Raw genomic sequence first — 24883 nt, forward strand, 5'->3', positions numbered from 1 at the left:
CTTTGAGTAAACTTCTAGTATCATTATCTTGAGGCTGAAGGCAGTGTCCTCTTTAAAAAAAAATCACAATATGGTCACCCTTGAAGTCGCATGATAATTCACTTAATAAAATAATGACGAGTCAGCCTCCTAAAAAGACAAAAGTTAGTGACACGACTCACACCGCCGCCGCCAAAGTAAGGACTTTGCTCTGTATCGTCAATCAATGGTCAGATAAATATTTGATTAAGGAATATAATATGCCTTTTTGTATTATTATTGCTTGTATCAGCAAAATGTATAGATTTTTATGTTAGACATTGAGGGATTTTTTTCCGCTTATCAACTAACCGGTTAATCGGCAGGTGACGTATGTTGCTCAGTAGTTGCTGATGTCTGCTCAGGAGGTTTGAGTGTTTGCTCAGACCGAAAAATAATTAGAGGGAACATTGCATAAGACCAATAGACAAAATTAATTGTAATATACAAATGTCTGCCTTCTGAAAAGTATGTTCATGTATGTTCACTCAATACTTGGTTAGGCCTCCTTTTGCACAAATGACTGCATCAATATAGCGGAATATATTGACTTTTATACTCAAAATGGTGACAAGAGACACTCGGGATGGACAGGTTAGTAACCACAAGGACTTGTGACTATGCCACTTCATGTGTGTGTGTGCGCGTGTGTGTGTGCGTGTGTGCGTGTGTGTGTGTGTGCGTGTGGGCTCTTCTCACCACGGCAACAGCGTTAGAGGCCAGCAGCTCCTCGGGGGACATGGCCGTGACGTAGGCCACGTTGGCAAAGACGTAGACAAAGGTGACCAGGGGAATGGAGATGAAGATGGCCCGGGGAAGGTTCCTGGAGACACGAGGGAGACAGACATTGTCCATTCCATCCACTACGGTAGTACATGCTCATAACCTAGTTATAATGGGCTACATCATTAGTTATAATAGGCTACATCATTAGTTATAATTAGCATCGATCCTAAGGTGATGATTCAGCTGCATTGATTTGAAAATGTAAGAATCGATTATTAAAAAAATAAAGTTAATATTTTTTAAATGTAATATTGATTTTTTATTGACCTATAGTCCATTCATGCAGAGTGAATTAGTTCCCCCAGCCACATTTGTGTATACATTTGTTTGGGGGGGAATTAATTAACTGATCGAATCGCATCGTGGTCAAATGAAGATATTTCATGATGCATTGAATCGTTGCCTGAAGAATCGTAATCGAATCGAAGTGGGGTCGAATCGTTATACCCCTAGTTATAATAGGCTACATCTTTAGTTAAATCAACAGGGGGGGGTATTTCAACATAACAACCCATACTAAAGGTTATTATAAGAAACAGTTTCTGCCTTCAGAAGGTTTTATAAGAAACATAATTTCTACCTTCAGATAGCATTAGCTTACTAATTGTAGGTAGGTAGTTAGGCAAATAGGAAGAGAGGTAGATATGTAAGAGTTAGGTAGGTAATCAGGTAGGTAGTTAGGCAAATAGGTAGAGGTAGTTAGGTAGGAAGGTTGGTAGAGGTAGGTAGGTAGGAGTTAGGTAGGTAGGAGTTACAGTAGGTAGGAGTTAGGTAGGTAGGAGTTAGTTAGGAGTTAGGTAGGTAGGAGTTAGGTAGGTAGGAGTTAGGTAGGTAGCAGTTAGTTAGTTAGGTAGGTAGGAGTTAGTTAGGAGTTAGGTAGCTAGGAGTTAGGTAGGTAGGAGTTACAGTAGGTAGGTGTAACTGAGGGGTACAATTCCCTGACTGTATTAATCAAGTACTGATATCATTAATCACTACCGTCTATGTACTCCTGGCCAATACTGTAAATAAGTATTATTAGATTAGAACACTCCAACAATAACACGGTTTTCCACACAAAATACTCGGTTAGAATATTTATTACATCAAAGGGAATATTGTTACATAATATACTTTGCTTAGATTGCGCTTATAAGGCAAATAGAATGTGCAGGCAAATCAAATGGTGAATATTAAGGATTATCTCTATGGTTATTCTGGGAAAAGGTGTACTACCGGTTGTAAGCCAGCAGAGGGGGGCAAAGCTCTAGGAATGTCAATGGTCCACGGAGCTGTAGCAATGCACCTGGAGACGGTGTATTTACTCCCTGCGTCAGCGGAGAAAGCAGCCTGGTAATCCCAGGGTGCGCTCCGCGCCGATGAAGGTGGAAGCCGTGGGGTCTCCGGTACGACGGAGACGAGCTTGAGTGATTTCCCCACGGGCACGTGGGTCCCACAGCAGTGGGTGTAGACGGTTCTCTGCTTCCAGTAGCTTGGTGAAGAATGAAGAATAATAATCCTTGCCCGGAGAGTGGCACTGCGGGCAGGGTGTAAATCCTCCGTGGTGCTGCTGCTCCGGTGTAAATCCTCCGGTGCGGTAATGCACGGTTGGCCTTGACGTTACTATACTATTAGCACGGGCAATAAGTGCTCTATGTCGACGCACAATTACTCACTCCACGTGGTCTTTGACTCGTAATGAAGGTTTACTAATAAAATAGAGAACGATACGACAAACAGACGTATTTAGGATAACACGAGACTATATTGGGGCCATGCGAGCCCTGCTCTGCCCACGTTGCGTAGTGGGTGAGACGTTGCTTGGATAACTGAACCAGACTGAACTGAAGGCGAACTGAAAAGGAACTGCAAGGGGGGTTCTGTATTCGCCGCGCTATATTTATATGTGCGGGGGGTAAACGATGGTGCCAGCCTGCTCACTGTCTCGTAGCCTTGGGCGAAAGCGGGCATGTTTGGGCAAGTCCTGGTGGTAGCTTTCAAGTCAGCTCGAGGGGGTAAGGCGGTGGCGCCGGGGGATCGCTTCCAATAGGAGAACGAATATTATGGTCTGTCCTGCTACCAGGTAAAGGGATATTCCGTATATATTGTACAAGGAATATACAAGGGATATCAAACAATATACAAATATTATACATGGGATCTCAGGCAATAAATATATATATTCGGTTTAATCTGATCCTTTGTAACAGCCGCCCCCTAATTAGTCCCACCTAATTAGCTAAGCAGGGACAGATTAACCGCACTGTCCACTACTCAATGTCTGTGAGGGGTCGGTCAGTTCACAAGTCAGGGGTCATGGTCGTCATTAGGCAAGTCGGGGAGCCTTGGCGACTCGATCAGCCTCGCCACGGGTCGGTTGTAGATCCGCCCTTGGCCGAGCACTTCTGCCACTCTGACCTTTCCGTCGGCACCAGTGGTCACTTTGCTTACGCGGCCGGCCGGCCACGCAGCTCGGGGTAGTGACTGGTCTATGGTCATGACGACTGGACGGGATGAAGGGGGGCTTAGGAGGAAGCGGGCCTGAGACTGCTTTGATCTGGGCTTGGCTGTGCTTTCTCCTCCTCCTCCGTCTGTTTCGTTTGTTCGCTCTGTACCCCGTGTGAGGAGGGGCCGGTCCCGGCCGCCCCATCAAGGAGTCGCTTGGGGTGCTGGGTTCGAGGTCAGCTACGTCTGAAGCGCAGCTGAGGGGGGTGGAGTTCCGAACTCCCTCTGGTACCCACGGTTCTCTCACGGGCCTCTCGCTTAATGTCAATAGCCTCTGCTGTACGGGGGAGAGGCCGGTGTCTTCTTCTGTCGCTCTGGAGTGGAGGCAGCTAGTGGCTGCTGTTCGGTTGAGAGATTTAGCGAGGGGGCCTTGGAGGGTCCACCCTAGGCGGGTCTCGACTGCTGCAGGACAGCCTCGGGGGCCTGTATGGACCCGGTCAATCGGGACTATGAGTTCTGCATGGTCGGAGCCTATCAACAGGGTCGGGGTAGCGCCGTCTATGAGCGGGATAGGTAATTGACGCAGGTGCACGTATTTGTCCATCAGCTGTGGGATGGGGTAGGTGCACTGTGATAGTCCTATTTCTTGGCTGGTGAAAGCATTTGTAATCCTATACCGTCGCTCTGGCTGCCCGCTTGCTGCGATAGTGAAGGAGACATTCTCGCCCTTTATCGTCTTTAAATCTCTTCTTATTGTCCGAATTGTCATTTGGTTCTCGCTCCCCCGCAGTCCCAGCTGGGCCGCAGCGGACGCGAGCAGAAGGGTCTTCTCTGACCCGTCATCAAGGACGGCGTAAGTGTCCATGACTTTGTCCCCGTGGCTCAGGAGCACTCTGACCACTTTGAGGAGCACTCGGGGGGTCTCGCTGTGCTGGTCAATGTGGAGCACTCCTGTTGGTCGGTTGTCTTGGACCTTCTGGTGGGCTCCGCACAGTGCTGCGCGGTAGGCGGCGCCCGCCTGGGCCGCCCCTGCGCGGTAAGCGGCGCCCGCCTGGACCGCCTCACGCCACTGGTTCACTTGGATGGGGTTCAGTGTCTTATATTCGGCGCACTGTGCCATCCAGTGTCCGCCGTCGCAGTAGGTACAGTAGGGAGCGGTCTGGGGGCTCTTCGGTGCTGGTGCCACCGCCTCGGCATGGTACAGTACCGCGACGGGCCCACTCTGTTGTCCTGGGTGACGCTTGTTGATGTCGTGCAGGACCTCCAGGTGGGTGCCACCGCACCTGCTGCACTTTTTCTTCAGGCGGCACTCAGCTGCTAGGTGGCTGCGCGCGCAGCGGAAGCAGCGGCGGTGGTCCTTGACCCACTGGCTCACATCATCCGTGGTCAGCTTCTTGAAGTCTTCGCACTGATGAAGCCGATGTTCTCCCTCACAGTACTGGCACTCAATCTTCCACTGGTCCTCTTTCGTCGAGGGGGTGTTGTGGTTGGAGTGCTGCGGTACTGCTTCGGCTTGGTGCATAACAGTCACCGATCTTCTTCCATTATTTATTCTCCTGGGTCCCTCTCTGGAGCTTGGCGTGCTCCGCCCGAAGGTGTCCAGTCGTAAGCTGCTGACCTCTCTCGCCAGGAAGTCGGCCAGATCAAGGAGGGATGGCTCGGGGCCGTCGGGATCTCTGTAGTCCCTCTGCCGCCTAAAGCGCTCCTGTCTTGCGGGTGGCAGCTTCTCCAAAATCCTCTCAACGTTAGAGTTGGCGTATAGCTCATGCCTGCCCTTCTCCCGTTGAGCTCCCAGCATCCCCACCAGGGACTGCACTTTGATTGACAGGTCGTCTAGTGAGCGATTGTCTGTGGCTGGGGGTAAGCGGTCAATATGCCTTATCTCTTCTATTACGTAATCCCATATACGTCCATATCTCTGGTCCAGCGCCGCAAGGGCCGCTGTGTATGGGGTCGAAGAGGTAGCATAGGCCAGCGCTATATTGTGCGCTCGCGGTACTTTCAGGTGATTCAGTAATATTGCATACTTGTGGCGTTCATCAGCGACATCCACCATCATTGTCTCTAGGCACATCCGGAGCTCCGTGTACTGTGCTCGAGTCTCATAGGCGAAGTCGGGAAATGACGGCGTGGCAATGTATGACGCTGTGGATGGCGAATACATCGGCGAGCGTTGGGGGAGAGGCCTCCTAGGCGAGTCTCCTCTTGCGTGTCGTCTTGGGCTGGTACTTGGTGGGTACCGAAGGTCGGGTACCCAGGTGCTGTTCCTCGGGGCTGACGGTGCGTCAAACTCACCCGTGAGTTGAGTCGGGGGTTTGTAGCGCAGGGCCTCGGGGCTGACTTCTGGGCTGTACTGGACCTCCTGGTCCTGAGTACGTGGCTGCGGGTCGGGGCTGTACTGGGCCTCTTGGGCCAGAGTACGTTGCTGCTGGTCGGCTTGACACCCCTCCTCTTCCTCCTCCTCTTCCTCTGCTAGGACCTGGAGTCTTCTGTTCAGTCTCTCGGCGTGGTTCGGTTCTGTACCCCGGTTGCTAGGTCTCGTATGGACCGGCTGGGGAGGGGGTTCGGAGACGTGGACAGGATCCTCCTGTAGGCGGGGTCCCGGGTCGCTTCGTCGGGTAGGGGAATGTGTCCTAGACCCATGTCTTGACGACCTCTGGGAGCTCCGTGCGGAGTGAGGGGGTGTCGCCATGGCAACCAGTTTGTCCATCAGCTCCGCCTGCAGCCGGTCGCGCTCTGCCTCGCGCCGGGCATGGGCTGCGTCGCGCGCGGCTTCGCGCTGGGCGTTGGCGATGTCGCGCTGCGCATTGGCGCTGGCCTGGGCAGCGTCGCGCTGTGCGTTGGCGACGTCGCGCTGGGCATTGGCGCTGGCATGGGCGGCGTGGAGCTGTGCATTTGCGACGTCGGCGCGGCTTCGCTCGATGTTCTCTTCTGTCTGGAGGCGTCTGGTCTCCAGCCTTATTCGGTCGTCTTCGCTCCTTTGTTGCGCCTGGAAGCGCTCTCGCTCACCTGCGTAATGTTCGCGCTCGCACGTCTGTTGCGCTTGAAGTCGATCGCGTTCGGTGGAGGCTGCCAGGGTGGCGATGAGTGCTTGCGCCAGCATCTTGTCCGCCTCGCTGGGGGAAGACGCCGTTCGGGGCGATCGGCTCCCGGCAGTACTGGTTGGAGATCCATTCTCCTGTTGCGTCTCTTTAGGGTTGTCTTCCTCCCGGGGCTGATCGGGGGCTATTTCTTCGGTATTGTCTGGGGGTAAAGTCGTGTCAGTTCCCTCCTGGTCCCCACCGTGAGCTTGGTCAGTTACATTAGCACCCACTAGGGCCTCTGTGGTCGGGGTAACCTGGTTGTTAAGGTCAGACATAATTTTACTTTCTACTTTTACCGCGTTTACCGTTCCTTTAAAGCTAGGTATTGGACTGACAGAGTATGCCTCTAGGTAGGGAGGTGGCTGTCGTCTGCGCTGCGGGCGATCTAGCTTAGGAGAACCGTTTGTGGAGTGTTCGTCATGGGCCATGTCAATATTAATATTATATTAATATTACGCTAATTATTATCTCGGCTATCGAAGGACCAATTGTAACTGAGGGGTACAATTCCCTGACTGTATTAATCAAGTACTGATATCATTAATCACTACCGTCTATGTACTCCTGGCCAATACTGTACATAAGTATTATTAGATTAGAACACTCCAACAATAACACGGTTTTCCACACAAAATACTCGGTTAGAATATTTATTACATCAAAGGGAATATTGTTACATAATATACTTTGCTTAGATTGCGCTTATAAGGCAAATAGAATGTGCAGGCAAATCAAATGGTGAATATTAAGGATTATCTCTATGGTTATTCTGGGAAAAGGTGTACTACCGGTTGTAAGCCAGCAGAGGGGGGCAAAGCTCTATGAATGTCAATGGTCCACGGAGCTGTAGCAATGCACCTGGAGACGGTGTATTTACTCCCTGCGTCAGCGGAGAAAGCAGCCTGGTAATCCCAGGGTGCGCTCCGCGCCGATGAAGGTGGAAGCCGTGGGGTCTCCGGTACGACGGAGACGAGCTTGAGTGATTTCCCCACGGGCACGTGGGTCCCACAGCAGTGGGTGTAGACGGTTCTCTGCTTCCAGTAGCTTGGTGAAGAATGAAGAATAATAATCCTTGCCCGGAGAGTGGCACTGCGGGCAGGGTGTAAATCCTCCGTGGTGCTGCTGCTCCGGTGTAAATCCTCCGGTGCGGTAATGCACGGTTGGCCTTGACGTTACTATACTATTAGCACGGGCAATAAGTGCTCTATGTCGACGCACATTTACTCACTCCACGTGGTCTTTGACTCGTAATGAAGGTTTACTAATAAAATAGAGAACGATACGACAAACAGACGTATTTAGGATAACACAAGACTATATTGGGGCCATGCGAGCCCTGCTCTGCCCACGTTGCGTAGTGGGTGAGACGTTGCTTGGATAACTGAACCAGACTGAACTGAAGGCGAACTGAAAAGGAACTGCAAGGGGGGTTCTGTATTCGCCGCGCTATATTTATATGTGCGGGGGGTAAACGATGGTGCCAGCCTGCTCACTGTCTCGTAGCCTTGGGCGAAAGCGGGCATGTTTGGGCAAGTCCTGGCGGTAGCTTTCAAGTCAGCTCGAGGGGGTAAGGCGGTGGCGCCGGGGGATCGCTTCCAATAGGAGAACGAATATTATGGTCTGTCCTGCTACCAGGTAAAGGGATATTCCGTATATATTGTACAAGGAATATACAAGGGATATCAAACGATATACAAATATTATACATGGGATCTCAGGCAATAAATATATATATTCGGTTTAATCTGATCCTTTGTAACAGTAGGAGTTAGGTAGGTAGGAGTTACAGTAGGTAGGAGTTAGGTAGGTAGAAGTTAGGTAGGTAGGAGTTAGGTATGTAGGAGTTACAGTAGGTAGGAGTTAGGTAGGTATGAGTTAGGTAGGAGTTAGGTAGTTAGGAGTTAGGTAGGTAGGTAGGAGTTAGGTAGGTAGGAGTTAGGTATGTAGGAGTTAGGTAGGTAGGTAGGAGTTAGGTAGGTAGGAGTTAGGTAGGTAGGAGTTAGGTAGGTAGGAGTTAGGTAGGTAGGTAGGTAAGCAGGTAGCTATATACCTGTATGGGTCAACAGGTAAGCAGGTAGCTATATACCTGTATGGGTCAACAGGTAGGTAAGCAGGTAGCTATATACCTGTATGGGTCAACAGGTAGGTAAGCAGGTAGCTATATACCTGTATGGGTCAACAGGTAGGTAAGCAGGTAGCTATATACCTGTATGGGTCAACAGGTAAGCAGGTAGCTATATACCTGTATGGGTCAACAGGTAGGTAAGCAGGTAGCTATATACCTGTATGGGTCAACAGGTAAGCAGGTAGCTATATACCTGTATGGGTCAACAGGTAGGTAAGCAGGTAGCTATATACCTGTATGGGTCAACAGGTAGGTAAGCAGGTAGCTATATACCTGTATGGGTCAACAGGTAAGCAGGTAGCTATATACCTGTATGGGTCAACAGGTAGGTAAGCAGGTAGCTATATACCTGTATGGGTCAACAGGTAGGTAAGCAGGTAGCTATATACTGTACCTGTATGGGTCAACAGGTAGGTAAGCAGGTAGCTATATACCTGTATGGGTCAACCAGCTCTTCTGTGACGTAGTTGAGGAAGTTCCATCCTCCGTAGGCGAATGAGCCCTGCAGGAAGGACAGAGCGATCAGACCCACGTCATAATCCTTGAACGTCTCAAAGGCATGCGCTGGCTCCAACCAGTGGTAATGACCTGTCAATAATCCACACACAGACAGACCGACAAAGGATCAGTGGACTAGGAAACGGGTAGATATTGTAGCTTGCATTTCATCTAAGCTAGTCTCAAGTTACATTTCTGAGCAATAGATGGCAAGAACAAGCGGCCCAAAATCTTCACTACATGGACGTGGCAACCATCTAGTGACACCACAGGGCAACCATCTAGTGACAGCACAGGGCAACCATCTAGTGACACCACAGGGCAACCATCTAGTGACAGCACAGGGCAACCATCTAGTGACACCACAGGGCAACCATCTAGTGACAGCACAGGGCAACCATCTAGTGTATCGGTATTGGAAATTAAGAGTTGGACAATATCGGTATGGGTAAAAAAGCCAATATCGAGCATCCCTACACAGAAGGTTAACCCTTTCACTGCCACACAACAGAAGGTTAACCCTTTACTATCACACTACCGACGGTGAAGGGCGGACTAGCAAAGTAAGATTTTCATTGTATGGCTGTCTGTTTAACTGGACAATAAACAATCTTGAATGTTATTATTGATGCTGACGTTATTAGGTGGAGTTTAGCGCCCTCTTGGGGTTTTGTTTTGGGGAAGAGTTGGGGCGCGCGCCTGTTATTGGGAGTGGAAAGAGGAAGGAGGGGAATAAAGGAAAAAACGTTATGCAGATATCAAGTCTCCCGTGATTTTAACATCACGGCGCCCTCGCTAGACGACCAGCTACACTTAAGTGAGCCGCAGACGGCGGCCAAGCGACGTCGCCTGGTGATGCGATCGTCTGTCGCTCATCGACAATCGGTTGGCACCCTACACTAGACCTGACCGTTTACAACCGGAAGTGGTCACAGCTTACTTTTACATTTAGTCATTTAGCTAACGCTTTTATCCAAAGAGACTTACAAGTTCTGTACGACAAGTCATCAGGAAGGGCACAACTCTTATCAGCTGAGGGTAGACTTGTCAAACAACTCTCGCCGGATATTTCGTTTAGAACTCAAGAGGTGGCAAATTCAACTGTCAACAATGTATTGAATGATCGGGAGAAACGCACATCATCAAAATGGGTGAGTAAATTAGCTGACAATATTACAACATAAATCTGATTGATTGAATCCCATCAGAAGAGGAATGGATTCAGACATTAACCACCAGAGGGAGACAAACCGCATGGAATTCAGTATGTTGGTCAGTTGCTGAAAGTCTGGTAAAGGGTGGACAGTAGCCAGTAAGTAAGCAGCTGTTGTTTTAGGACTAACAGTTGCCCAAGGACATTTTAGTTCATGAATAGGGGCTGGGATGGAGCTAAATAAGACAGATATGATGCCATGCAGTGAAAGGGTTCACTTAACTCCTGAGATCCCCAGCCTATAGACCTTTACACAAGAATAGAGGCCTTGCACAGAATGTTTCAAAATGGCCATTTATCCTATATGCAAAACAATGGTTATGTGTTGATATACGAGTAATATATAAAAACCATGCTTTTCCAGTGTTTTACCTACTCTTATCACTACATAGGAATTGGGCAGCTATGGTGGAAGAACGAGAACTTGACAAACATTCAATGCAAGGCCTCTATTCCATTGCTAGGGTTGCCTGCACTTTCCTGCCAGCTGTTGTATTAGACGCTGCAGCAGGAAATGGACTTGGGCCAATTTAGGATGTTTATGTTGCTTGAAATGGTCTCTAGTAGCAGACCGACGAGCAGCCGACACCACCATACCTTTGCAGATCTGAACCAGGCCCAGGACGATGATGAGGCCCAGGGCCAGCAGCTTGCCAGCAGTGAAGATATCCTGGACACGGGTGGCCCAGCGCACACTGAAGCAGTTCACCCAGGTCAACAGCACTGTGGGCAGAAGGACCAGGAATACAGCACCAGAATGTATTTTTTGTCCTATAAAGTAGTCCTCCTGCATAATTGTATGTGGGAAACGCAATTTTACACATTGGTTGGAAGAAAGTAATCAATTAGTCAACAATATCCATAGTTGCTTACGAATTTCACTGGATAGGTTTCCCTGTGCACCCTTTGTTGGTGTGGAATCTTGTCACCTTACTGTTGTAAATGGTTGTTGATGGAAGGCAGTATGTTAGCTTGGGATAGTTGGCTTCAAACCAATGCCAAGTCAATGGGGTCATGCTCTCGTCTGTTTTGAATTGATTGATTGAAAAGTTTATTAACAGATTGCAGAATGGGTACAGTACAGTACAGCTCAATACATACAATTGTTAAGGGGATGCAGACCAGAGAAAGACTTTCGTCTTGTTTACATCAGGGTCCCCCATTTTCAATTCATCATAACATATATGACATACATGACATACAGATAGACAGTACTGCTACATCTATACATTTATGACATATCAGATTTGCAAATACAGTACTGTTTGTGATACAAAAGTGTCCAGAAAAGGAGTGTATATACATTTGGCGTAGAAACTGTACATTGGAGGAGGTTGGTTGGGTGGGGTGGGGTTGGGTGGGGGCTGTACATTGGAGGTGGGGGGGGGGGGGGGTTGGGTAGGGGACACACACATTTTACACTGTACATTGGAATATTGACAAAGCCTTACTTGGTCATTTACTGTACAACTAGGTTAGGACATTTGTAGGGGCCAGTTTCGAATTGCAGTCTCACGTAGGTGTTTTTTGAGAGTGTTTTTGAAAGTGGGTAGTGATTCACATTCCTTTACAGCTTTAGGCAGGGCGTTCCACATTGATGTGGCATAATTGCGAAACGTGTTTAGTCCCTTGTTTGAGCCGAATCTGGGTTTTACATGATTTGTGGAGCTCCCTCTGGTGTTGTGATCGTGGTATTCACTGACCTTTGGGAAGTATTTTGACATGTACATGGGTATCTTGGTCGCGTAGTGTATCTTGTAGACCAGGCCCATTGCAAGTTGCTGTACTCTGTCGTCTACTCTAAGCCATCCTAGGTTGTCAAAGTGGGCAGGGGTGAGGTGGGTTCTAGGAGTCAGGTCAAGTAGTAGTCTGACTAGCTTGTTTTGAGATGTTTGTAATTTGTTTTTTAGTGCCTTTGAGGTGCTTTGGTACCATGAGGTGCAAGCATAGTCATAGTACCCTTGAATGAGTGCTCCTGCTAGAGTCTTCAGGGTATTCTTGTTTACCAGAGAGGAGACCCTGTACAAGCCATCTGAGGCTCACTGAAATGTTCTCAACAGTCACAAAGTACAGACAGGAGTGTGACCACATTGACTTTGCATTGGTTTGTCCGGAGCCGATATGAGGAACAGCATGGATTGTGCTGAGAAAGGACTCTACCAAACAACATTCAAACATTCAAGAACAAGTTACAGGTTGAAAAAACCCTCAGCTCAGAACTCGGCAGAATCTGCATCTGGCTCGCTGATAACAAACTATCATTACACCTGGGTAAAACAGAGTCCATTCTCTTCGGATCAAATAACAAACTCAGCAAGACCGACGGCTTCCCAGTTACAGTGGGTGACAATATTGTCACAAGGAAAGATGAAATTACATACCTAGGTTCCATCCTAGAGGCAAATCTTTCCTGTGACAAAATGGCCTCCAATTAGGGTGACCAGATGCAAAAAGTCCAAAAGTGGGACAACAGTAAGATTTTGGTGGGACAAAGTGGGACAACAGTACAATTTTGGTGGGACAAAGTGGGACAGATAGATAATGTAAATTTTTTTATTAGAATAACTGCCATGGTCTTCACTGAATAGATTTAAATCAAAGGTTAAAGGTTAAATCAAAATAAATACAAATTAAATACCACCTAACATCTGTTTTAAATATTCAAACGTCATCACTTGACAGGAATGTCTTGTGTTTGATATTCCCTGTTAACACAGAACTAGGGAAAACAGTGTAGTATAATACAAAAATAATAATACAAATAAATTGTGTTTCTATATTAGAATAACTGCCATGGTCTTCACCGAATAGATTTAAATCAAAGGTTAAAGGTTACCACAGTCGGCTGACCTGTATGAATGGGAGTGTTGTACTGTGTGATAGACACTTGTTATCTCAGCTGCAGTGACCTTGTCCGTCTGACTATCATTGTTTGGTTTAAAAAGAAACGTATCCATAGATCTGGATGTTTCTTTTTGGTGAGCCACTTTCAAGTGAGACTCACGTCCACTGTGGCGCTTCAAGTTGTATTCTCCTCCATGCGCAATTGAAAACGAACTATGACACAAAACACAGAAAGCCTGCTGCGGATTGCCTGCCATCTGCCTCACCCAGTCATGTGTCGTTTGCCAGTCTTGGTTGTAACTTCTTTTTACTGCTTTCCGTCTTGAACTAGTTCGCTTGTAATGTTGTTGTGTTTTTTTTGACCAATCAGATTTGCGATATGAGGTAGCGTCACGACTCAGTCTCAGTCACGTCACAAGCAGGCAAGCAGCACGCTAAAGTACTATAACCAATCAGAGCAATGTGTGTGGACAAGAGGCGGGTTGCTACGTTTACTGTCTGTAGGGAGGGGCTTTTAGACGCATGTTTTTTTTGGCTTCGAAAAGAGGGACATCCTCTCAATATGAGGGACGCGGGACATTTGGTCAAATGGTGGGACAGTACAACCAAAAGGGGGACACCTGGTCACCCTACCTCCAATGCAATAAAAAAAGTCAACCAACGAACTAGATTCTTGTACCGGATCTCCTCTCTGAAGACTACAGGGAGGGGCAACTGGCGGCCCGCGGACCGCATGCGGCCCTCACCGACGCTCCATGCGGCCCCAGGCCAATAACCGAATATTGATAAATAATTATTTTTTTCACCTGTTAAATACACGCAACTTTCCAATTACAACCATCCACCAGTAGAGCGTGCTCTCGCCACTGGCAAGTGCTCCGTTTAGGCCACATGACCACGGTGGGTGGAGGTAACAGGGAAGCAAGGTGATAGTGGTCAATGCGGAGCGGTAAACATAAATCATGTGCGCGAAAAGAAAGAAGAAAACCATACATTTCAGCAAAAATGGGAAATGGAATATCTTTTCACAGACTTCAAAGGCAAGGCAATGTGTTTAGTGTGCCTACAGACACAATCGTCCATGAAAGATTATAATTTAAGACGCCATTATATGTCTGTCACCGGCCATAAAGACAAATATGAGAAGTACACTGGAGCTGCCAGAGCTGCTATTGTCGCTGACCTGAAAACAAAAATAAAAAGCCAACAGAGCTTGTTTACCAAAGCAACAACTATACAGGAGTCCAGTCTCAAAGCATCTTATGCCGTTTCACTTGAGCTTGCGAAAAAGAAGAAGCCACTGTCAGATGGTGAAACGGCAAAGCAATGCGCAATACTGATGGCAAAATCTTTTGACAATGACAACATGGTTAAGAACTTTGAAACCGTGTCTCTCTCGCGTCGTACAGTGGCGCGTAGAATATTTGACATTCAGAATCACATCGAGGGAAAGCTAAAACAAATCATGCATGACTGCAAGTACTTCTCCTTGGCGTTGGATGAAAGTACAGATGTGACAGATGTCAGTCAACTTCTTATATATGCGAGAGTCATTAATAGCTCATTTGAGGTACATGAGGAGCTGTTGAAATTGGCCTCTTTGCATGACACTACCAAGGGTGTGGACATATTCAACGCCATTGAAAGTGCCGTGCAGCAATATGGGGGGTTTGATAAACTGTCCGCTGTTGTTACCGATAGAGCACCGGCAATGAAAGGAAAACGCACAGGATTCACCGGGCTTCTGATGTGGCGTTGAGTGTCCAATGCTGCACTGCATTATACATCAGGTAAGTTCGCTAACATAATTTCCATCTATTGTGGGTCACTAATAATGACCAATGCGAGTCGAGAGTCGTTAAATCGTTTTTTTTTTTTTTTTTTATCTGATATAGGAGGCTCTCTGTGCCAAGAAGCTTGACTACAGCCATGTTATGGATTTGGTTACCAAGGTTACCAATCTAATTCGTGGAGGCAACAGGTCACTAAACCATAGAAAGTTTGTCTCCTTTTTGGAAGAGATGGACACTGATTATGGCGACTTGCAGCTACACACAGAAATCCGATGGCTGAGCCGTGGGAAGTGCTTGGAGAGGTTTTTTGCGCAGCGTAAAGAAATCCCCACATTCTTGGATGAGCAACTGACGAGCGACACAAGCGCATACTGCACTAAACTCAGAGATACAGCGTTTCTCTGTGACATGGCCTTCCTCACGGATATCACTGCGCATCTTAATCGCCTCAATTTGCAGTTGCAGGGAAGAAATCAAACGGTATCGGATTTCTATGCACACATGAACGCCTTTAAGATGAAACTTGCCCTTTTCAAACATTGCCTTTTATCTGACCACCCGGACTTGTCCACACACTTTTCTGCATGTGAGGAAATGCGCACAGAGATGCGCACAGCTGACCCCAAATATAAGGACACATTCGGAAAGTACAGGAGCGACATTGAAACACTGCAAATGCAATTCAATGATCGGTTTGAAGATTTCAACGGCATGCAGTCACGGATAGCGCCGTTTGCCGGCCCCCTCACCGCTACGGTGTCAGAGCAGCCCCCACCGTTGCAGCTTGAACTGTGCGAGCTACAGTCGGATCCTTTTTTTCAAGCAAATATAAATGAGGGGAATTTCGTTTTGGAAACTGCTACCTGAGCCCCGCTTTCCACTCCTCGGGGATTTTGCCCTCTCTATGGCCAGTATGTTTGGGAGCACATACATTATGCGAGAGCAATTTCTCAAACATGAAGCACATCAAGTCAAAGGAGAGAAACAGGCTGTCAGATGAAACATTATTTCATCTGATGCAGATCGCATGCACAAACATTGAAGTTGACATTCCTGCTATTGTGCGCCAAATGGAGAGACCACAAGTGTCTCATTAAAGACAGGGGGGGAGGAGATGATGAAGAGGTGTAGAGGGGGGGAAGGAGATGATGAAGAGGTGTAGAGATGATGGAGATGTGTAGAGAGGGGACCATTATTATTATTATTATTATTATTATTATTATTATTATTATTATTATTATTATTATTATTATTATTATTATTATTATTATAACCATTATTGACCCACTGTGGGGCAAGGGTGAATGTCATGCCAGTTTGATAAAGGGTCAATGGGAGGCATGTAGTATTGCACTTTACTTTACTTGCACTTTACTTGTTTACTTTTGTAGTGTTCAGATAACACTAATAACACAAACACAAAGCAGCATTCCTGCTGCATTTCACTAAATCAAAAGTGCAATAATAAATGATTTTGTTAAATGTATAAACTTTTATCCTGCTACTAAACAAAACATTCCTGAGTGCTTCATATCCATAACATGCATTTCAGTGTTATAATGTTTTGTTTAGTAGCAGGATAAAAGTTTATACATTTAACAAAATCATTTATTATTGCACTTTTGATTTACTGTTGTAGTGAAATGCAGCAGGAATGCTGCTTTGTGTTTGTTGAGCAGTGGGCTTTAAGTTCATACATTTATTTTATTAGAAGCCTTAATTATAATTGATAATTTTTGTATATATTTGGGTTACACAGCAATACTTTTAAATTCAGCTGTTTATAAATTCATAAAGTTGAAATTGCATTACTAAATGCATTTGAAATGGAATTAAAACAAAGTTACAACAAATTATAATTGTTTATATGCCTTATTTATCACATCTGTGACTATTATGGGCTATTTGAGTGATGGGGTACTACTGGCGGGACTGCCGATAAACAATGCGGCCCCCCAGATTGATTGTGGACATTTTGTGGCCCTCACCATGTACAAAGTTGCCCACCCCTGCTCTAACAGGAGCACTCATTCAAGGGTACTACGACTATGCTTGCACCTCATGCTACCAAAGCACCTCAAAGGCACTAAAAACAAACAAACATCACAAAACAAACTGGTCAGACTACTACTTGACCTTACTCCTAGAACCCACCTCACCCCTGCCCACTAGTCAGAGTACAGAAACTTGCAATGGGCCTGGTCTACAAGATTACACTACTACACTACACGACTAAGGTACCCATGTATACCCAAGGTATACATGTCAAAATACTTCCCAAAGGTCAGTGAATACCACGACCACAACACCAGAGGGAGCTCAACAAATCATGTTAAACCCAGATTTGGCTCAAACAAGGGACTAAACACGTTTAGCAATTATGCCACATCAATGTGGAACGCCCTACCCACAGCTGTAAAGGAATGTGAATCCCTACCCACATTCAAAACCGCTCTTAAAGAGCACCTACGGGAGGCTGCAATTCAAAACTGGCCACCGTAAATGTCCCCCCCACCCCCTCCTAATAGACAGTCTCCTCCCCACCGTATGTATATATTCTCTCCCCACCGTATGTATATTTCTCTCCCACCCACCCACCCCCTCCTAATGTACAGTCTCCTCCCCATCATATGTATATATTCTCTGTTAGGATCTATGGGTAACAGTAATGTATATTTGCATATCGTATATCTCACAAATGTAACAGTACTATATACCTGTATGTCATGTATGTCCCTATGCCATAAATGTCATGATGTCATGTATGTCATAATTGTCACTATTCTGCAATCTGTTAAATAAAGTTTTTCATTCATTCAACCTTTATTCTCGAAAAGGACAATCGAGTTCACCCTCATTTTCAATGCATAATATATATTTTTTTACAATATAATAATAACTATCTATATAGCACCGTTCACACATGGACCGCAGGACTGTCCGCAGCCCAAACTGCCCCACAGCAAATAGCATAAAATGAACATAGGCATACAATTTGCTAGGGTTTCAAAAATGACAATGATTTGACAGCTAGCATGATCAAATTCAACACATAGTAGCACTTATGTAGCACTAGTCAGCTAGCCTGTCACATTTCAACTTTCCCTTCTGTAATCTTCAGCACTAGTCAGCTAGCCTGTCACATTTCAACTTTCCCTTCTGTAATCTTCAGCACTAGTCAGCTAGCCTGTCACATTTCAACTTTCCCTTCTGTAATCTTCAGCACTAGTCAGCTAGCCTGTCACATTTCAACTTTCCCTTCTGTAATCTTCAGCACTAGTCAGCTAGCCTGTCACCTTCCGACTTTCCCTTCTGTAATCTTCAGCACTAGTCAGCTAGCCTGTCACCTTCCGACTTTCCCTTCTGTAATCTTCAGCACTAGTCAGCTAGGCTGTCACCTTCCGACTTTCCCTTCTGTAATCTTCAGCACTAGTCAGCTAGCCTGTCACATTTCAACTTTCCCTTCTGTAATCTTCAGCACTAGTCAGCTAGCCTGTCACATTTCAACTTTCCCTTCTGTAATCTTCAGCACTAGTCAGCTAGGCTGTCACCTTCCGACTTTCCCTTCTGTAATCTTCAGCACTAGTCAGCTAGCCTGTCACCTTCCGACTTTCCCTTCTGTAATCTTCAGCACTAGTCAGCTAGGCTGTCACCTTCCGACTTTCCCTTCTGTAATCTTCAGCACTAGTCAGCTAGGCTGTCACCTTCCGACTTTCCCTTCTGTAATCTTCAGCACTAGTCAGCTAGGCTGTCACATTTCAACTTTCCTTTCTGTAATCTTCAGCACTAGTCAGCTAGGCTGTCACATTTCAACTTTCCTTTCTGTAATCTTCAGCACTAGCCCTAGGGGTCGTGAGTGGATGCCACTGTGTCTGTGGCGCTAGCCCTAGGGGTCGTGAGTGGATGCCACTGTGTCTGTGGCGCTAGCCCTAGGGGTCGTGAGTGGACACTACTGGCAGTCGTTGGGGGAGGTACGACTTCAGCTCTCTTCCCAGCGCCTGTTCACCGCCCCAGCTTCTGCTCTTCCAGCGGCCTCCCAGCATTCAGCTACTTCTGCCGCAGTCGACTCGTGGCCGCAATCTCGCCGGCAGAGCCAATGCAGTTGGGTGGATCGAGGCTGCCCCCTGCTTCCCAGAAGTTCCATCTGGCCCTTCCCTGCCCTTTCCCCATGGTCCTGCCTACCCGTCTGTTGGACTTTCCCCATCTTCCTGCCTACCCGTCTGTTGGACTTTCCCCATCTTCCTGCCTACCCGTTTGTTGGACAGCCCTTTCCCCATCTTCCTGCCTACCCGTCTGTTGGACTTTCCCCATCTTCCTGCCTACCCGTCTGTTGGACTTTCCCCATCTTCCTGCCTACCCGTCTGTTGGACTTTCCCCATCGTCCTGCCTACCTGGCTGCTGTTAGTCCATTGGCAGAATGGGCTCACCAGCAGGGGAGAGATGTTGAGCCGATCCTGTAACCGGCGTCTCCCCCCGTGCTTGTTCCGCAGCATGCCTTCCTGGTCCCTAGGTGTTTGTGGCAGGGGTCTGCTTCCTGGTCCCTAAGTGTTTGTGGCAGGAGTCTGCTTCCTGGTCCCTAGGTGTTTGTGGCAGGGGTCTGCTTCCTGGTCCCTAGGTGTTTGTGGCAGGGGTCTGCTTCCTGGTCCCTAGGTGTTTGTGGCAGGGGTCTGCTTCCTGGTCCCTAGGTGTTTGTGGCAGGGGTCTGCTTCCTGGTCCCTAGGTGTTTGCCGTTGTGGCAGGGGTCTCCTTCGTGGTCCCTAGGTGTTTGTGGCAGGGGTCTGCTTCCTGGTCCCTAGGGGTTTGTGGCAGGGGTCTGCTTCCTGGTCCCTAGGTGTTTGCCGTTGTGGCAGGGGTCTCCTTCGTGGTCCCTAGGTGTTTGTGGCAGGGGTCTGCTTCCTGGTCCCTAGGTGTTTGTGGCAGGGGTCTCCCGTGTTGTTGGATCATCCGTTTGCCTCGTCTGTTCCTGCCTGCATGTTCAGGTCTGCCCTTGCTAATCCGTAGTAGTTCTCTTTGCACAGTTTTTCGAGTGTAAGCACTAAGCAGCTAGACTGTCACCTTTCAAGTTTCCCTTTTGTAATCTGCCCGTTTTTTCAGTAAAGCTTTTATTTTTGCACCGTTATCCTGCCTCTCTGCACTTGGCTCAAAGCCAAAAACAAGTTACAGGAAGTGTACCAAAAACAAGTTCTATTTTTCTCCCTTCCCCAATTTCGTATTGTCCAATTCTACCCTCCCGTCTCGAACGTTGTTAGGCCATGCCTCCCACAAGCCGGCTGCAATGTGGACGAAGCCTTGCATCACGTGTCCCCTCCGGTACTCGAGGAGGCAGCCGTCGCATCTTTTCACCTGCACAGCGCAATCTCTCAGCGGCGAGGGTCTGTGTGGGAGGGACACGCCGCCCCCGTCGCTTCCTGATTCTACTGCGCAGGCGCACCAACAGACCTGTAGGAGTCGCTGTCCACAACGTCCGATCCCCACCCACCAGCTTCCCACCCCCTAATACTGCCAATTGTATTAGTATGAACGACCAGCCAAGCTGGTAGCAACGCCGAGAGCTGGGCTCGAACCCAGCATCTCCTGCGTTGGTGGCGAGCGCCTTGCCCACTGCGCCACCTAGCCGCCTCTAACGAAGATGTTAAAACAAGTTACAGGAAGTGTACCAAACGAAGATGTTAAAACAAGTTACAGGAAGTGTACCAAACGAAGATGTTAAAACAAGTTACAGGAAGTGTACCAACGGAGATGTTAAAACAAGTTACAGGAAGTGTACCAAACCAAGATGTTAAAACAAGTTACAGGAAGTGTACCAAACGAAGATGTTAAAACAAGTTACAGGAAGTGTACCAGCGGAGATGTTAAAACAAGTTACAGGAAGTGTACCAATGAAGATGTTAAAACAAGTTACAGGAAGTGTACCAAACAGGAAGTGTACCAAACGAAGATGTTAAGTCTATAGAATGATTGGTTGGCCCGGGACCCCTCTACAGCGCCACAATACTTCATTGGTATTTTCACACACGTTTCGCCTCCTGTGATTTGGACATTGCACTAGGCCATATTGTGATTTCATATTTACATTAATCTTTTTTTCTTAAGTGCAGCTCCACTGGAACAGTGCCTTGCGCAGGAGCACTCCTGCAGTAGTTTGTTAGGTCACAAGCGCCTGCTTCACACATGGACCGCAGGACTGTCCGCAGCCCAAACTGCCCCACAGCAAATAGCATAAAATGAACATAGGCATACAATTTGCTAGGGTTTCAAAAATGACAATGATTTGACAGCTAGCATGATCAAATTCAACACATAGTAGCACTTATGTAGCACTAGTCAGCTAGCCTGTCACATTTCAACTTTCCCTTCTGTAATCTTCAGCACTAGTCAGCTAGCCTGTCACATTTCAACTTTCCCTTCTGTAATCTTCAGCACTAGTCAGCTAGCCTGTCACATTTCAACTTTCCCTTCTGTAATCTTCAGCACTAGTCAGCTAGCCTGTCACATTTCAACTTTCCCTTCTGTAATCTTCAGCACTAGTCAGCTAGCCTGTCACCTTCCGACTTTCCCTTCTGTAATCTTCAGCACTAGTCAGCTAGCCTGTCACCTTCCGACTTTCCCTTCTGTAATCTTCAGCACTAGTCAGCTAGGCTGTCACCTTCCGACTTTCCCTTCTGTAATCTTCAGCACTAGTCAGCTAGCCTGTCACATTTCAACTTTCCCTTCTGTAATCTTCAGCACTAGTCAGCTAGCCTGTCACATTTCAACTTTCCCTTCTGTAATCTTCAGCACTAGTCAGCTAGGCTGTCACCTTCCGACTTTCCCTTCTGTAATCTTCAGCACTAGTCAGCTAGCCTGTCACCTTCCGACTTTCCCTTCTGTAATCTTCAGCACTAGTCAGCTAGGCTGTCACCTTCCGACTTTCCCTTCTGTAATCTTCAGCACTAGTCAGCTAGGCTGTCACCTTCCGACTTTCCCTTCTGTAATCTTCAGCACTAGTCAGCTAGGCTGTCACATTTCAACTTTCCTTTCTGTAATCTTCAGCACTAGTCAGCTAGGCTGTCACATTTCAACTTTCCTTTCTGTAATCTTCAGCACTAGCCCTAGGGGTCGTGAGTGGATGCCACTGTGTCTGTGGCGCTAGCCCTAGGGGTCGTGAGTGGATGCCACTGTGTCTGTGGCGCTAGCCCTAGGGGTCGTGAGTGGACACTACTGGCAGTCGTTGGGGGAGGTACGACTTCAGCTCTCTTCCCAGCGCCTGTTCACCGCCCCAGCTTCTGCTCTTCCAGCGGCCTCCCAGCATTCAGCTACTTCTGCCGCAGTCGACTCGTGGCCGCAATCTCGCCGGCAGAGCCAATGCAGTTGGGTGGATCGAGGCTGCCCCCTGCTTCCCAGAAGTTCCATCTGGCCCTTCCCTGCCCTTTCCCCATGGTCCTGCCTACCCGTCTGTTGGACTTTCCCCATCTTCCTGCCTACCCGTCTGTTGGACTTTCCCCATCTTCCTGCCTACCCGTTTGTTGGACAGCCCTTTCCCCATCTTCCTGCCTACCCGTCTGTTGGACTTTCCCCATCTTCCTGCCTACCCGTCTGTTGGACTTTCCCCATCTTCCTGCCTACCCGTCTGTTGGACTTTCCCCATCGTCCTGCCTACCTGGCTGCTGTTAGTCCATTGGCAGAATGGGCTCACCAGCAGGGGAGAGATGTTGAGCCGATCCTGTAACCGGCGTCTCCCCCCGTGCTTGTTCCGCAGCATGCCTTCCTGGTCCCTAGGTGTTTGTGGCAGGGGTCTGCTTCCTGGTCCCTAAGTGTTTGTGGCAGGAGTCTGCTTCCTGGTCCCTAGGTGTTTGTGGCAGGGGTCTGCTTCCTGGTCCCTAGGTGTTTGTGGCAGGGGTCTGCTTCCTGGTCCCTAGGTGTTTGTGGCAGGGGTCTGCTTCCTGGTCCCTAGGTGTTTGTGGCAGGGGTCTGCTTCCTGGTCCCTAGGTGTTTGCCGTTGTGGCAGGGGTCTCCTTCGTGGTCCCTAGGTGTTTGTGGCAGGGGTCTGCTTCCTGGTCCCTAGGGGTTTGTGGCAGGGGTCTGCTTCCTGGTCCCTAGGTGTTTGTGGCAGGGGTCTCCCGTGTTGTTGGATCATCCATTTGCCTCGTCTGTTCCTGCCTGCATGTTCAGGTCTGCCCTTGCTAATCCGTAGTAGTTCTCTTTGCACAGTTTTTCGAGTGTAAGCACTAAGCAGCTAGACTGTCACCTTTCAAGTTTCCCTTTTGTAATCTGCCCGTTTTTTCAGTAAACCTTTTATTTTTGCACCGTTATCCTGCCTCTCTGCACTTGGCTCAAAGCCAAAAACAAGTTACAGGAAGTGTACCAAAAACAAGTTCTATTTTTCTCCCTTCCCCAATTTCGTATTGTCCAATTCTACCCTCCCGTCTCGAACGTTGTTAGGCCATGCCTCCCACAAGCCGGCTGCAATGTGGACGAAGCCTTGCATCACGTGTCCCCTCCGGTACTCGAGGAGGCAGCCGTCGCATCTTTTCACCTGCACAGCGCGATCTCTCAGCGGCGAGGGTCTGTGTGGGAGGGACACGCCGCCCCCGTCGCTTCCTGATTCTACTGCGCAGGCGCACCAACAGACCTGTAGGAGTCGCTGTCCACAACGTCCGATCCCCACCCACCAGCTTCCCACCCCCTAATACTGCCAATTGTATTAGTATGAACGACCAGCCAAGCTGGTAGCAACGCCGAGAGCTGGGCTCGAACCCAGCATCTCCTGCGTTGGTGGCGAGCGCCTTGCCCACTGCGCCACCTAGCCGCCTCTAACGAAGATGTTAAAACAAGTTACAGGAAGTGTACCAAACGAAGATGTTAAAACAAGTTACAGGAAGTGTACCAAACGAAGATGTTAAAACAAGTTACAGGAAGTGTACCAACGGAGATGTTAAAACAAGTTACAGGAAGTGTACCAAACCAAGATGTTAAAACAAGTTACAGGAAGTGTACCAAACGAAGATGTTAAAACAAGTTACAGGAAGTGTACCAGCGGAGATGTTAAAACAAGTTACAGGAAGTGTACCAATGAAGATGTTAAAACAAGTTACAGGAAGTGTACCAAACAGGAAGTGTACCAAACGAAGATGTTAAGTCTATAGAATGATTGGTTGGCCCGGGACCCCTCTACAGCGCCACAATACTTCATTGGTATTTTCACACACGTTTCGCCTCCTGTGATTTGGACATTGCACTAGGCCATATTGTGATTTCATATTTACATTAATCTTTTTTTCTTAAGTGCAGCTCCACTGGAACAGTGCCTTGCGCAGGAGCACTCCTGCAGTAGTTTGTTAGGTCACAAGCGCCTGCTTCACTGCTCCCATCCACTATCTCCACTATCTCCACTTCACTGCTCCCATCTCCATTAGTTGAACCAGAAGCTGAATTATCTGTGGGACTCACGCAGGCAGACAGCAGCCAGCAGGCGAAGGGCCGTCTCTGGGGGGAGGCAGGAGGGGAAGAGGGGCTGCAGCACGTAGTTGGAGAAGGTGAGGGCGATCACCGCCTGGTTGGTGGGGTAGATCACGAGCACAGCGATCCACAGACGCAGGAACCTAGGGTGGAGGAACACAGGGAGGCGGGGTTCAGCAGAGCAAGGTCAAAGAACGCCTGCTCATAATATGCTGCGTATTTCCATTCTGTATTCCCGACTCCCAAAAGGCCCTCATCAAGCATTAATTTGTTTGGTTACGGAAATATATGCATTCAATACGTTTTTTCCTTGAAGCAATCATTTTTCCCAGCAGTGATTTTTAAAAGAAGATAGCAGGTGGATGTGTACCTTTTTCCACACTACAGTTACAGTAGAATGAGCTCATACACTTTTATGACACACACCCTCATTATTGCGAACTGTAGTGGGAAAAACAAAGGAAGTAATTACCAAATTACCATAGCAACTGCATGATCATTCTTCATTACTCTAATGTGCTCTGTATTGTTGAGGGCAGGCGCAAGTCAATAGAATTGGGTCAATGACAGAAGAGCGGAATGCAAAACCAGAACACAGCGAGTGCTGTGTGGCGGTTACCGTGAGAACTTAACTCTCTACAGGAATAATGGGCTTGATGTC

General features: G+C 47.8%; 1 protein-coding gene across 1 annotated transcript in view; it reads right to left on the minus strand.

Annotated features, from left to right (window-relative positions):
• Positions 1 to 24883, minus strand: part of slc7a8b (solute carrier family 7 member 8b) — a gene marked incomplete at its 5' end in the record, with an annotated part of 137784 nt that overhangs the window by 40314 nt on the left and 72587 nt on the right. Inside the window, 4 exons of the mRNA XM_084312099.1 lie at positions 718 to 841; positions 8871 to 9024; positions 10745 to 10870; positions 24214 to 24365. Coding sequence (XP_084168225.1) covers positions 718 to 841; positions 8871 to 9024; positions 10745 to 10870; positions 24214 to 24365 — 556 coding nt within the window. The remainder of the gene's footprint in view (positions 1 to 717; positions 842 to 8870; positions 9025 to 10744; positions 10871 to 24213; positions 24366 to 24883) is intronic.

The sequence above is a fragment of the Notolepis coatsorum genome, assembly GCF_963971535.1.
Source record: "Notolepis coatsorum genome assembly, chromosome: 4".
Classification (NCBI taxonomy): Eukaryota; Metazoa; Chordata; class Actinopteri; order Aulopiformes; family Paralepididae; genus Notolepis; species Notolepis coatsorum.